At 36.7% G+C, this 14,654-nt stretch overlaps 1 protein-coding gene across 1 annotated transcript in view; it reads right to left on the bottom strand.

The window, feature by feature from the left end:
• The window catches only part of LOC111642076 (cytochrome P450 4C1-like), a 44,089-nt gene extending 33,773 nt beyond the window's left edge, over positions 1–10,316 (bottom strand). Inside the window, exon 1 of the mRNA XM_023388350.1 lies at positions 9,998–10,316. Within this exon, the coding sequence (XP_023244118.1) occupies positions 9,998–10,187 (190 nt within the window). The 5' untranslated portion in view covers positions 10,188–10,316. The remainder of the gene's footprint in view (positions 1–9,997) is intronic.
• Positions 10,317–14,654: the final 4,338 nt, after the last annotated feature.

Here is a 14,654-nt window from a genome sequence, read left to right as displayed (position 1 = left end):
TCCAATCTTTAATTTCAGTTCAATCAGTCGAAAATCTAAGAAGATTTATACAAACTTTCATCCCCTATTTTATCCCCTTAGGGGTGGAATTTATCAAAATCCTTTCTTAGGGGATGCCTACGTCATAGTAGCTTTATGCATGCAAAGTCTCAGCCCGATCGGTTTAAAATTGACAAAGTTTCATACAAACTTTCATCCCCTATTTTATCCCCTTGGGGGTAGAATTGATCAAAATCCTTTCTTAGTGGATGCTTACGTCATTACATCTACCTGCATGCCAAATTTCAGCCCGATCCGTCCAGTGGTTTGGGCTGTGCGTTGATAGATCACTATGTCAGTCACCTTTGAGTTATATATATTTAGATTAGCCAACAATTGAAATTCGCAAGTAAAATCTGATAACAGGTGGCTATGCCCATTTTAGTTTTACTCTCTAGACATGATTATTTTGACTTTTTAGTCCGTTTTATGCTGTCCAGTGATATTTGCGAAAGCATCGATAGCTTACTGACGAATAATAAATCAGTTACTTTCCTCTTAGGCCGAGACTTCAGTAGCGTAAAAACCCTGGCAGTAATTGTCTTTAATCGCGTGACCACGATATTTTACGCCGGAGCAGGGCGTGGAACGAACGTAAAGCCCATCCAGCAGTGTTCGACTTCCGACACCAATACGACCGCCAGACGGTGCCATCAACCGATCGGTTAGTGGACTTCCCGTCATCGTGGCCCGGTGCCGAAATTGCGAGAAAGCAGCTGTTATGCCGTTCGCTGTATTCTATCTCTCGCTCTGACCGTTTTCATGCTTACGAAGTTTGTTCATTAGTTTTAACCTTAGGATAACTACTGGAAAACAGCCTACAATATACTCTGAAAGATTTCTTAAAAACATCAGGAAATGTCCTTGTATCCACGACAAAGACATTGCAGCCGGTTCTCCGCCGCGATCCAAGTGCAAACGCAAATACTGTAGCTCTCGTGATTAAAAATAATTACGGTCCGTATTGTTACATAACGGGATCAAAATTGAAATGTTCCCACAGTCGCGGAGTGGATAAAACCAAAGAACAGGGGTAGTTAGTCGCGAGTTTGGGCCTGGCCAACGGGCTGGCTACGTAGAGTAATCCGCGTTTTTTTTCAAGTGTGTAACGCCAAAATAAGGACCCGTTTTCCATAAAAGACCTCCCGGAAGTCATTCCCCCTCGGCATATCGCCCAAGTGTCGCATTGCCGTAATCGAATAAAACCAAACCCTAGAAATACAGTATGTGCTGGAATTAAGCCAACTGCGTCATCGGATGCTGCTGGCAAGTAACCGATATCCACCAGATTTTAGCCAAACACGAGCTTCTTTCTACGCGGTAAGGGGCTCACCAGTGGCCGAGCGGTCTTGGTACCCTAAACACTGTAAACGAGGAAACAGCGCCTAAAACCAATAAACAAACAACTTTTAATATCAAAAGGAAACATAAATGATAATTTATCTGACCACCTGTTTTCTTTATTTACACATTGAAGAATTTATTGTTTCGCCTGTAGTGTACAGTAGAACCCCTCTAATCCGTCACCTTTGGGACTGGGGGTATGGTCGGAACGCAGAAAAGGTCGGATTATCAGAAAAATGTAAAATAAACAATCTTCCCTTTGTCCATTCTTTGTAGTACTGCTAATTTTTCATTTAATGAAAGAATAACGTGTTTACGTTTCACTCCTGACATGTTGAAAACACACACAAAACTGTACACATACACACAATATAAAACATATACTGTAAAGAATACAGAATAACACCACGGACAGTGAGTCACTGACGAGTTGGGACAAGTTTCTCGACTCCGACCACGGTCGGATTAACCGGAGTGACGGACTAGCCGAGGGCGGACTAGAGGGGTTCTACTGTAGTTTCCGGGACATTAGTAGCGATAAAATGCCGTATTTCGTTACAAAAAGAAATTCAATGGCAACTGATGTATTAAAATTTATTGGCTCGAGTGCTTTTAAAATTTGGAGGACCTAAAAACGCGATATATTCGAATCCGCGATAAAACTAGGGGTATATACTGTATTTTAAAACTGTCTGTTATCTACCTATTACTTTCCCGGCTGTTATAAAAGAGGAAAAGTATGGCCATCGGTCAAAAATTACCCCCAAGATTTTTACATTTTTGGACTTAGAACACCTTGAAATGACTGGTCCGTATTCAAGCGTCACAGACGTGGAGAAAACCCGGAAAACTCCACGTGGCCAGCCCGTCCGGCCAGGCGCCAACCCACGACCAAACTCCCAGTCTTCGGAGAACGGAAGCGTTTGGCCACTGATGGGCCCTGGTTTTGCATTTCAAGGTTTTCTAAGTCCAAAAATGTAAAAATCTTGGGGGCCATTTTTGACCGATGGCCATACTTTTCCTCTTTTATAACAGCCGGGAAAGTAATAGGTAGATAACAGACAGTTTTAAAATACAGTATATACCCCTAGTTTTATCGCGGATTCGAATATATCGCGTTTTTAGGTCCTCCAAATTTTAAAAGCACTCGAGCCAATAAATTTTAATACATCAGTTGCCATTGAATTTCTTTTTGTAACGAAATACGGCATTTTATCGCTACTAATGTCCCGGAAACTACAGTAGAACCCCTCTAGTCCGCCCTCGGCTAGTCCGTCACTCCGGTTAATCCGACCGTGGTCGGAGTCGAGAAACTTGTCCCAACTCGTCAGTGACTCACTGTCCGTGGTGTTATTCTGTATTCTTTACAGTATATGTTTTATATTGTGTGTATGTGTACAGTTTTGTGTGTGTTTTCAACATGTCAGGAGTGAAACGTAAACACGTTACTCTTTCACTAAATGAAAAATTAGCAGTACTACAAAGAATGGACAAAGGGAAGATTGTTTATTTTACATTTTTCTGATAATCCGACCTTTTCTGCGTTCCGACCATACCCCCAGTCCCAAAGGTGACGGATTAGAGGGGTTCTACTGTACACTACAGGCGAAACAATAAATTCTTCAACGTGTAAATAAAGATAACAGGTGGTCAGATAAATTATCATTTATGTTTCCTTTTCATATTAAAAGTTGTTTGTTTATTGGTTTTAAGCGCTGTTTCCTCGTTTACAAGTTTCCGTCAATTCGAAATTTCACAGCATAACCTGCGAGGAAAAGTTTTCATTATTTCTGAACGGAAAGTTCAAAACTTTTTATACAGTAAGTAACTTTATTTCGCTTTTTAGACAAAAAACGGTGATGGTTTTAAGTTTTGATATTCTATGTTCAATACTGTATTTATTTTTAAATTTTCAATCAATGTATTTATAATTTTTATTGAAAAATATAAATTAAACGAATTTTTAATAGGAGATTTATTGTGAAATATTGTACTGTGTAATAAAATAGCAACCGATACTTTCTTTTTATATCGACAGTATTTGTCTTTAAATGTCATTGTTAAAGAAACAATAATGCTAAATGACTGTTGGTGCTATACGATGTTTACGTAAACGTCAATTAATACGATATAATCGCAAATATAATTTAATATTGTAAAAATAAGTTTATTTTATATCGAAAACACTTGTCAATGAAAGAACAGAGATTAGAATAGAGATTCCATAGCATGTATACAGTGGCGTAGCTATATATTTAGTGCCCCGGAGCAAGTAGAATCGGTGTTCGGTTTTCCCTTGTTCTTCGAAAGGGGTCTGGCGAAATTTATTTTGAACATTTAATTCAGAAACATATACAGTAGAGCGTCAATTTTCCGAATCAATTGGGGACTGGGGTTGTCCGGATAACTGATTTACGTATGAAAAAATAGTTTAACGTATCCGATGTCGAAATTTTTCTCCGTTGCGTGTCGCTTCGCGTTGAATTTTCGTCGATGACAAAACTATTGTATACTGCCTAACAAAGACTATTGTATCGTTAAAAATTATTTTTTTATTTTGTACAAACAAAATAAATATATTGAAAAATATAAAAACAATAAAAAATTATACTTCAGAAGTTAATTTAGTATGAAAAACGTAAAATATTTGTGTAGCCCAAGATATAGCCAAAGATTGAAGCGCCACAGCACTGGCGAAAATTTAAATTTGCGGACTGGAATTCTTTCGGATGATCGACTTTCGGAAAATCGACGCTCTACTGTATTTAATTATTTCGATTTAAAACCTTACTTAATAACAATTTATTTGAGATTCGAGGCATTTCAACAAGAAGATATCCATTTTAATAAATATAAATATAATAAAACAAAATATCTCTTTAAGTACGGAGTACCTAATAATATTTACTACTACATATTATATAAACTGTATTGACAAAACGTATGCAAGTTTACTTTCATAACAAATACATAAAACATCTTCAAGATTGCTGTTTTCTGTCTTTTTCGTTTCAAATCGGTCAATCACTTTCTCGGGATCAAGTTGACAAACTATTGTTTTTCAATCGATATAGTCAGTAGCCAGAGCTGAGACCGTGTTGTGACTGTGACACGCTACTTCTTAAATACGTTTTGATTAATTTTAGTTTTGAAACTTCGTTCTGCTGTCGCTGTCGTCGCTGAGTTCGAGAGTTCCAAAATGCTACTAGAGTAGCCGCTACAAAAATTGTTCCCGAGTTTTTGTCAATTTTGTGCGGAGTAATTTATTTCTTAGTGAAGTGATGAGTGGATATTGAATCCGGAAGTGATCCTGAATCGAAGGATAGCAGTTTCATAGGGGTGCGTCGCAAATTATATTATCGGAGTAATCCTTGATTTGACGACAGAAATCTTCGGATCGATTTTAAGGAAAGGACAACGGAATGTCATCGACGGTGTGACAGTGAGTACTGACCAACAATTTTGGGGTCCTACGACCGTTAGTTTTTAAATTATCAATGACTTCCGGTTATTTTTCGGCGGGCCGTAGCGGGCTTCCGGTGGGAAATTCCCGAAAAAGTTTTAACACTATCGTCTACTGGGTGTAAATATTATCAACAGAAATTTTTGTGACATTATGTTCTACAGATTTTGGATTATGGGAATTCGAATAAAAATTTCCAACTGCCCACATTACTGTTCTATGGCGTCTCCACGGTTACGGTAATTGACTTTTCAGAAGAGTTTCGAAATATCAACAGAAAGAGTTTTTTCGAATCGTAGAATCGTAGTACAAAGAGGAAGACACAAAAATTATTTTCGAGACAATCGAACTATTATATTGAAAGAGAATTAAAGATATTTCTCCGAACTCCCCCAAGTTTTATCGCGGATTCGAATATATCGCGTTTTTTGGTCCTCCAAATTTTAAAAGCACTTAAGTCAATAAATTTTAAATTACTAATTACCATTGAATTTCTTTTTGTAACGAAATACGGCATTTTATCGCTACTAATGTCCCGGAAACTACACTATAGGCGAAACAATAAATTCTTCAACGTGTAAATAAAGATAACAGGTGGTCAGATAAATTATCATTTATGTTTCCTTTTCATATTAAAAGTTGTTTGTTTATTGGTTTTAAGCGCTGTTTCCTCGTTTACAAGTTTCCGTCAATTCGAAATTTCACAGCATAACCTGCGAGGAAAAGTTTTCATTATTTCTGAACGGAAAGTTCAAAACTTTTTATACAGTAAGTAACTTTATTTCGCTTTTTAGACAAAAAACGGTGATGGTTTTAAGTTTTGATATTCTATGTTCAATACTGTATTTATTTTTAAATTTTCAATCAATGTATTTATAATTTTTATTGAAAAATATAAATTAAACGAATTTTTAATAGGAGATTTATTGTGAAATATTGTACTGTGTAATAAAATAGCAACCGATACTTTCTTTTTATATCGACAGTATTTGTCTTTAAATGTCATTGTTAAAGAAACAATAATGCTAAATGACTGTTGGTGCTATACGATGTTTACGTAAACGTCAATTAATACGATATAATCGCAAATATAATTTAATATTGTAAAAATAAGTTTATTTTATATCGAAAACACTTGTCAATGAAAGAACAGAGATTAGAATAGAGATTCCATAGCATGTATACAGTGGCGTAGCTATATATTTAGTGCCCCGGAGCAAGTAGAATCGGTGTTCGGTTTTCCCTTGTTCTTCGAAAGGGGTCTGGCGAAATTTATTTTGAACATTTAATTCAGAAACATATACAGTAGAGCGTCAATTTTCCGAATCAATTGGGGACTGGGGTTGTCCGGATAACTGATTTACGTATGAAAAAATAGTTTAACGTATCCGATGTCGAAATTTTTCTCCGTTGCGTGTCGCTTCGCGTTGAATTTTCGTCGATGACAAAACTATTGTATACTGCCTAACAAAGACTATTGTATCGTTAAAAATTATTTTTTTATTTTGTACAAACAAAATAAATATATTGAAAAATATAAAAACAATAAAAAATTATACTTCAGAAGTTAATTTAGTATGAAAAACGTAAAATATTTGTGTAGCCCAAGATATAGCCAAAGATTGAAGCGCCACAGCACTGGCGAAAATTTAAATTTGCGGACTGGAATTCTTTCGGATGATCGACTTTCGGAAAATCGACGCTCTACTGTATTTAATTATTTCGATTTAAAACCTTACTTAATAACAATTTATTTGAGATTCGAGGCATTTCAACAAGAAGATATCCATTTTAATAAATATAAATATAATAAAACAAAATATCTCTTTAAGTACGGAGTACCTAATAATATTTACTACTACATATTATATAAACTGTATTGACAAAACGTATGCAAGTTTACTTTCATAACAAATACATAAAACATCTTCAAGATTGCTGTTTTCTGTCTTTTTCGTTTCAAATCGGTCAATCACTTTCTCGGGATCAAGTTGACAAACTATTGTTTTTCAATCGATATAGTCAGTAGCCAGAGCTGAGACCGTGTTGTGACTGTGACACGCTACTTCTTAAATACGTTTTGATTAATTTTAGTTTTGAAACTTCGTTCTGCTGTCGCTGTCGTCGCTGAGTTCGAGAGTTCCAAAATGCTACTAGAGTAGCCGCTACAAAAATTGTTCCCGAGTTTTTGTCAATTTTGTGCGGAGTAATTTATTTCTTAGTGAAGTGATGAGTGGATATTGAATCCGGAAGTGATCCTGAATCGAAGGATAGCAGTTTCATAGGGGTGCGTCGCAAATTATATTATCGGAGTAATCCTTGATTTGACGACAGAAATCTTCGGATCGATTTTAAGGAAAGGACAACGGAATGTCATCGACGGTGTGACAGTGAGTACTGACCAACAATTTTGGGGTCCTACGACCGTTAGTTTTTAAATTATCAATGACTTCCGGTTATTTTTCGGCGGGCCGTAGCGGGCTTCCGGTGGGAAATTCCCGAAAAAGTTTTAACACTATCGTCTACTGGGTGTAAATATTATCAACAGAAATTTTTGTGACATTATGTTCTACAGATTTTGGATTATGGGAATTCGAATAAAAATTTCCAACTGCCCACATTACTGTTCTATGGCGTCTCCACGGTTACGGTAATTGACTTTTCAGAAGAGTTTCGAAATATCAACAGAAAGAGTTTTTTCGAATCGTAGAATCGTAGTACAAAGAGGAAGACACAAAAATTATTTTCGAGACAATCGAACTATTATATTGAAAGAGAATTAAAGATATTTCTCCGAACTCTACCACTACGATATTATAAGTTTTATAGCTATTAATCTTACGCTGTTACTTTAAATTTTAAATTTTATTATTTATATCTTATTATAATAATACACTATAGTATGGCTCAGGATAGAATTACAAGATTTTTGGATGATTCCTTTCTTATCATAGATGAAATAAGGGAATATTTTAATAACAACCCACACAGGCGCCTCAATGGCAAAGACCATATCTATACTACTATATTAATATAAAGAGACAACGTATTTTTCGTTTGTGACCACTAATCGCGAAAACTACTGAACCAATCGTTACCAAATTTTAACTGTAGCATCTTTATGACCCCCGGAATGTTTACCACTAATCAAACCTGCAGATTTTTTGTTAAACATTTATATAAATTAAAAGATATAATCTAGGTTAAGGCTTTTGGGTCCAACAGATGGCGCTACGAGTATGACGCCCTAAGTTTGCTTTTCTGTGAGGATGAACTGAAGCGGATCATCTTCTATCTATCTATATAAATAAAAATGTAATGTTCGTTTGTTCCTACCAATTCCTTTGAAATTTACACACAATTCGAATACGCACGTGTTTTTATATAATATACGTGTCGAAATTCCCCCACTGAAGGGAGATGGTTAGGATTAAGGCTTACAGTAAAGAACTCTGCTTCTATTTATACTATTTTAGATGCGGTTTTTTGCGTTTTTGATTGCGTTTTAATAGGGTATGTCAACAGAATATACACTAAAAAGGGATTTTTCAATATTTTCCCCGGGGGGAGAAGAACAGGATTAAGGCTTACCTTGAAGAACTTGGCTTCTACTATACTATTTTACATGTGGGTTTTTGCGTTTTTTATTGCGTTTTAATGGGGTACGCCAAGAGAATGTACACTAAGAAGAAATTTTTCGAAAAATTCCCCCCCCACACGGGGGAAGTGTTATACATTTATAATAGATACATTTTGAGCCACAACAACGCATGGCGGGGTCTGCTAGTAAAATATATTACAGGGCAAATTGCTAAAATTGTTAGTATGGCTGAATCAGCCTTAAGAGAACAGTTTATCACAGACACAATTAATGAAGGACTGGCTCTCCTTTCTTCCAAGTCTTATATAGAGGCACAAATATCAAATTTAACAACACAAGAAGATATAAAACACGTTGCGGAGGCCACATACAAAATCGGACAGGAAATTAATAACATCAAAGATACAATTAAAACTACTTCTAGGTGGACAACACATGAAGATCTTCAACTAGTTGTCGAGGCTAATAACCAATTAGACCAGGAAACAAGTGATCTTAAAGCTAATGCAAAAATTCCTCTCTATAATACTTCTGAATCGACTGATGGTAAGCTATTATACAGCGAAGTTCTGAAATGCAATGGCATCAATAAAAATACTAAAAAGGCTTCCTATCATACCCTATTGGTCTACTCTAAAGACAATATCGTCGGATCTGAAGGCACCAAAGGGCGCATTAATTAAAGAAGATTGATCCAACTCAACTAAAGGTTGGGATTAGAGGGATGAGGAAAATCGATAAAGGAGGTATTGCAATAGACGTGACTACCCTAAACGAATTAAATATAATCAGGACCGCAATACAGGAAAGTGCACCCAATCTTAACACAGTTGTGCCAACTAAACGAAGACCGAAAGTGTTACTAAAACAAGTGCCCAAAGACTTATCGAAGGAGGAACTTGGTGATTGTATATATGATCAGAATGAGGCTATACAGACCCACTTCACAAGGATAAAATTTGATAACGAATTTCAACTGAGATTTGTGATTCGAGGAAGAAGCAGCAATTCGATAATATGAATTGCAGATGTGTCGCCCGGCATGTTAAAGATTCTCACAAAATTAAGAAAGATCAACGTTGAATGGGTCCACTGTGGGATTGAAGAGCATTTTTCCACCTTGCAATGTTACAAATGTAAGTTTGGACATACTAGTAAAACATGCCAGGAAGAGAAAGAAACATGTAGCCAGTGTTCTGGCAACCATCGTTTTAAAAATTTCCCAGACAAAAACAAACATCCGATCTGTACAAATTGCCACACACATAAGGAGGGGAAAGGTAAACACAATTCGTTTGAATAATTATTAATATAAATCCGCCATTCGAACGCCTTTCCCGGCTACGTAAATCTACGAGAGCATTATTTGGTTTACGTAACGGCTTATTTTTCGACTCGGGGGCGACGCGGGATAGACAGACCGTCGCACTCGTTTTTTTTCACCAAAAATAAATCTAACGTTCATATTTTACGTAAATCGTTTAATACGAGCGAGAAAAATCATTACGCGCCGTCGATAATTCCGGAGTAATTGAAAGAGCGGAACTTACCAAACCTGGATAAGACGACTTTCAACGCCAGTTTCCACGTCAAAAAATGGCAGTAAAATTCCGTGTTTTTAAAAGCGATAAAAATCTGTTTCCTTCTTTCCAGAAACTTATACACCGCGTATATTATAGAAATAATAGCAAATATCTTCCATCCGTAATTACTGGTAAAAATTTCGGTAAGAGCAGCCATGGCTTACTTATTCCACGCTCTTCGTGTACTGCAAAAACGATCTGAAGGCGAAATTTACAGAAAGGTAAATTTGTAGCGCGAGTTTGTTAACAGGAACTGTGTAGATCGGCGGGAAATTATTTTCGCGGTGACGACCAATCGTAGTTTTTTAAAATTTCTACCGCGTTTAGCCAGCACTTCCAGTTAATTATGACGTACGCCGGCATTAGGTGTTCTGGGAGAATGACGTTCTCCCCACCGTCGCGGCTTTTCGTATTACGCGTAACTTCGACTTCTTACTGTTTAATCGCAATATTTAATACTTACTTATTGTCCGAAGATAGGCGATCGACCGACGATAATTACTAAATTTTCAATTACCTTATTATTATACTACAATATATATTATTTCCTTTTAGCTCACGGAATGTTTACATTATTCCTAAACGCGGGTATTTTGTAATTTTATCAAATATACTACAAACATATCAAATATATTTGATATATAGTATATATCAAATATATACTATAATTTCGTTTTACTAACGGTTACTTTCGATATTAAGTTCGCTTTCTTTCGCTATTACGTCGCTTAGAGGAAATTATTTCTTGGAATTAGATAAATTAACCCCCGATCTGTACAAAGTACGATTTACGTAACGGGGGAAAGGCTTTACGGGACTCCTACTCGACTTTTCCCCCCGTCCTCGAACGGACGGGAACGTCCAGACGAGACGGGAGGAGCCGGGAATCCCGGACTCCGCCAGTCCCAGAGCCGTACAGAAGGTCGTAGGATTTTGTTCTTTTATACGTCTCCCTTTTTTATAAAAGTTGTCGATGTCTATAACGAGTAAAATTTTCACGAAATCGACCCGACCCCAGATAAATTAATAACCGACACTCTTCCCATCTCGCCACCATTTCGTACATAGAATAACTCCGTGGAGTTTCGAGTTTCGGGTCCGAAGTTTAAAACAAACTAGAGGCAGACACGCGCTCGCGTGGGTGCGAGTGTTTTCGCTTAATTTGACGTTTTTGTTAACGTCGAAAACGACTTTTCGGCGCGCGACGAGAAGCTACGGGTGCTAACTGTTTTATCGTTTATTAGATTATAAAATTATTCGTTATAAATTAATAACGTCCAATTAGCGTAGAAAATCTAGGAATATGGAAGACCGAATTTCTTGGGATAATTTGGTTAAGTAACTATTTGGCGGCCGGCTTTAAAAGGCACCGGCGACGAGTCACTTAAAGTATCCCGGCAACGTTTGATGGCGCATTATGATATTATGATATTATGATGCCATTATGATATTTTATTCTAAAATGTTTTAATACTTTTAACTATTATAAAAAAATGAAATTTGACGTCGACTGTGGACGGGCTTGTCGTCATTCTCCATTTATATTTAAATTTCTCGTAAGCTTTCGTGGCTGACGCGGTTCCTATTTCAACCAGCTTTTTTCCCTTTGGAATAGGAACCGCCACCGCAATGCTCCCATTAGCTTATTTAATTCACCGATATTTGTTATTTAACCGGTTTTATTATTTTCCACGTGTATTAATAAAGAGAAACAAAAAAATCACCGAGAAAAACCATCGACTAACTTTTTAGAAGGCAAAGTCCCCACTTTCTATTTTCACTTCGAGTTTAAAGACGCTCGTTTCGTGCACTCTTCCTCCACTAACGACGGATTAAATAATAATTTATAGTTCTCTTTCTCCCCTGACCCGAAATATAAAAGTTTCGAAAGCCTTCCGAGCGACGGTTTCTTTTCTTCTGGCCGAGTAAATCGGAGGCGTGGAAAAGGCCGACCCGGTTTATCCCACCATCCGCCGTACCCCGGTCCCGGCGCAAGTAAAACTTATTAATTGTATTAATTATTCAAATATCTTAAATTTCTGTCTTAGCCCGCCCGGGGAAACTTCCGGATCCGCCGTCGTCACCGTACGTACGAAGCCCTATCGCGGGTATTGGTAGTATTCCGATTCATTTTCTATCGACGTTTTTACCCCGACAATCGAATCGAATACCGAATATTTGTCGTCTCGAACGTCGAATACTTTTTTATATTCTCGTATTGGCCCGTCTCCGATAAAAACTGCATTTCCACACCCGTGCTGGGAAAATAGATGGTCGGTAATTTACTTTGAAAAAATATTGGAATTTAACAGAACATTCGAAATGTTTCGAAATTCCTCGTACTGGCGGATTAATTCGAATAAATAATTATAGAATTAGAATTTGTGACGAAACGCGCGGCGAGTAATAAATAGATGCGGCGCGGTTCATTCCCGCTCGGTTCTCCGAACGTTTACAATTACAAAAGTTACCGGTGCGTGCGAGTAAAATACCGGTTTTCAAATTTAATTAAATATAAATCGACGATGACGAGAACGTAGTCGAGGTCGAACCTCGCCTTTTTAAACGAGTGACGAAAGGGTGTGTAATCGAGATTTAAAGATGACCGATCGGTTGCGAAATCTATAAACGAAGCCAGTCGTTTTAATTAATTAAGCCTCGCCTTATTCACCAACGAGGATGGAATTCGAATCGAAAGCGAACAAATAAATGTCTATTTAAGTCGAAATACCAGAGTATTTAATATTTAAATTCGGACGTCGACTCGACCTTGGCTTATAAATACGAATAGTCGTCAATAACTCCGATCGACCCGGAGAAAGTATAACTTTCCCATCATTTCCCTCTATCGTTTCTTTCGATGCGTGACGATAATATAAGATTTCTGCATTTTCGTTTATTTATTTGGGAAAACCAGATTTCTATATTATTTTTATATTTTATACTCGGCTCGCCGTCGAAAATATTTTCCGTCGCGCCGCGACTTACGTTAAATAATTGATAAAACACGCCGGTATCGTTAGCTTCGATTTAAATATTTAGCGGAATCGAATTCTCCACCGAACTATTAAAAAACGACGGATCGGCAAAAAAAGAAAAACAGATAAAAAAGTAGGAGGAGAAACTTTTTATTCCAGGAGAACTTGCCCGGCACAGACAAGCGCATTATAAAATTCAAAATTCTCTATTCTAATGTCTGGTATTTACGTTACCCTAATTAAAAAGTCAACCTAATACGATATACGTATTAACGGCGTTTTCGCTACAGTCAAATCTCCATTTACGAACTTAATTCGTTCCTAAAAATTGTTCGGAAACCGATTCGTTCTCGAATCGAATCAAATTTTCCCGTAACAAACGATGTAAAATGGAGAAATCTCTTTCCCGTTCTAGGAACGAAGCTATTTGTTTTTTTATTTTTTATCCTGTTTATATAGCCTATATCCATTTTATATATACGAGTATACGAACAATTTATTGGCACACGGTCAAAATGCCGAGCTGCAATTTTTAATTATATTTTTAGTTTATTTATTTAATTTAAGATATGCGCTCTCTACCTGAAATTAGGGGGGCTTGCCCCGCGCATCGTACTTTTCCTTTACCGATCTATTCGTGCCGGTCGTTTGTCTCGTTCTTTTCGGGGGAATTTCCGATCGAAATAATATGACTTCCGGTTTATATCGAACGTTCGGCGCTCATGTATCTTCCTTCCGTTCTCGAGTTTAAGGAAGGACGGACGGTTGGAATTTATAGATGTACAATTTTTTCAAATTGCGGTCCAATTAAAAGCCAATGTTTTGTCACCGCCGGCAGACAATTAAGGCGAAACCGAAACTAACAGTAGAGACTGGGCCCTGCCCGGATAAAATATAACCGAGAGAATGAAGGCAACGAGTACTTTATCCACACTCCGAAATATTACGTTTCGATCGCTATGATTCAAATTTTAATTTTAACTTAAATTAATTAATTAATTTCGATTTTATTTTTGATTTTAGTTTCAGTTCCGGTGTAGAAACCAAAATTTTAATCATTATTTTGTTATTTGTAATTAACTGGCTACCCAGTATTAATAAATATTATAATATATAATATATTAATAAATTTTTATAATTTAACTCGAGCTAAGCACTAATAAATACAAATTATTACGTGTTATTTATATTACGCCAATGTCGATTAAGGTGGTTTTTATTAATTAATTTGATGTAAATTGAATTGCCAGCGTACCGAAAACCGGAAGTATATTACCCGCACGCGCATCGAAATCTAATTTAAATAACAACGTCTTGTATGGTTAGTATTGTTTGTCTTGTATCGGCCAGTTGGGCGCGAGCTTCCAGGCTATATCACCTAAGGCGCTGGATAACCCGGGTTCTTAGAAAGCGGACGACTCTCGTACAAGTTCGATAGAAGCGACACGAAAATAATCATAAATTCAACTGCATCTTAAGATTTTGCCAGGTCGAAATGATAAACTTTGCCAAAAATTAATGCAATTACAGTTATAAAATACAGCTAAATTCAAAAGCGAGTATAATTTAGATGGGAAAAAAAGTTAGGGTGAGATCAATTGCAAAGACAAAGTGTAACAATAACTTGGAAAATTTGGCGGGTGTAA

This window comes from Centruroides sculpturatus, unplaced genomic scaffold (genome assembly GCF_000671375.1).
Source record: "Centruroides sculpturatus isolate CEXI.00-Female unplaced genomic scaffold, Cexi_2.0 scaffold1431, whole genome shotgun sequence".
Lineage (NCBI taxonomy): Eukaryota > Metazoa > Arthropoda > Arachnida > Scorpiones > Buthidae > Centruroides > Centruroides sculpturatus.
This window is presented reverse-complemented; position numbering and strand designations above follow the sequence as displayed.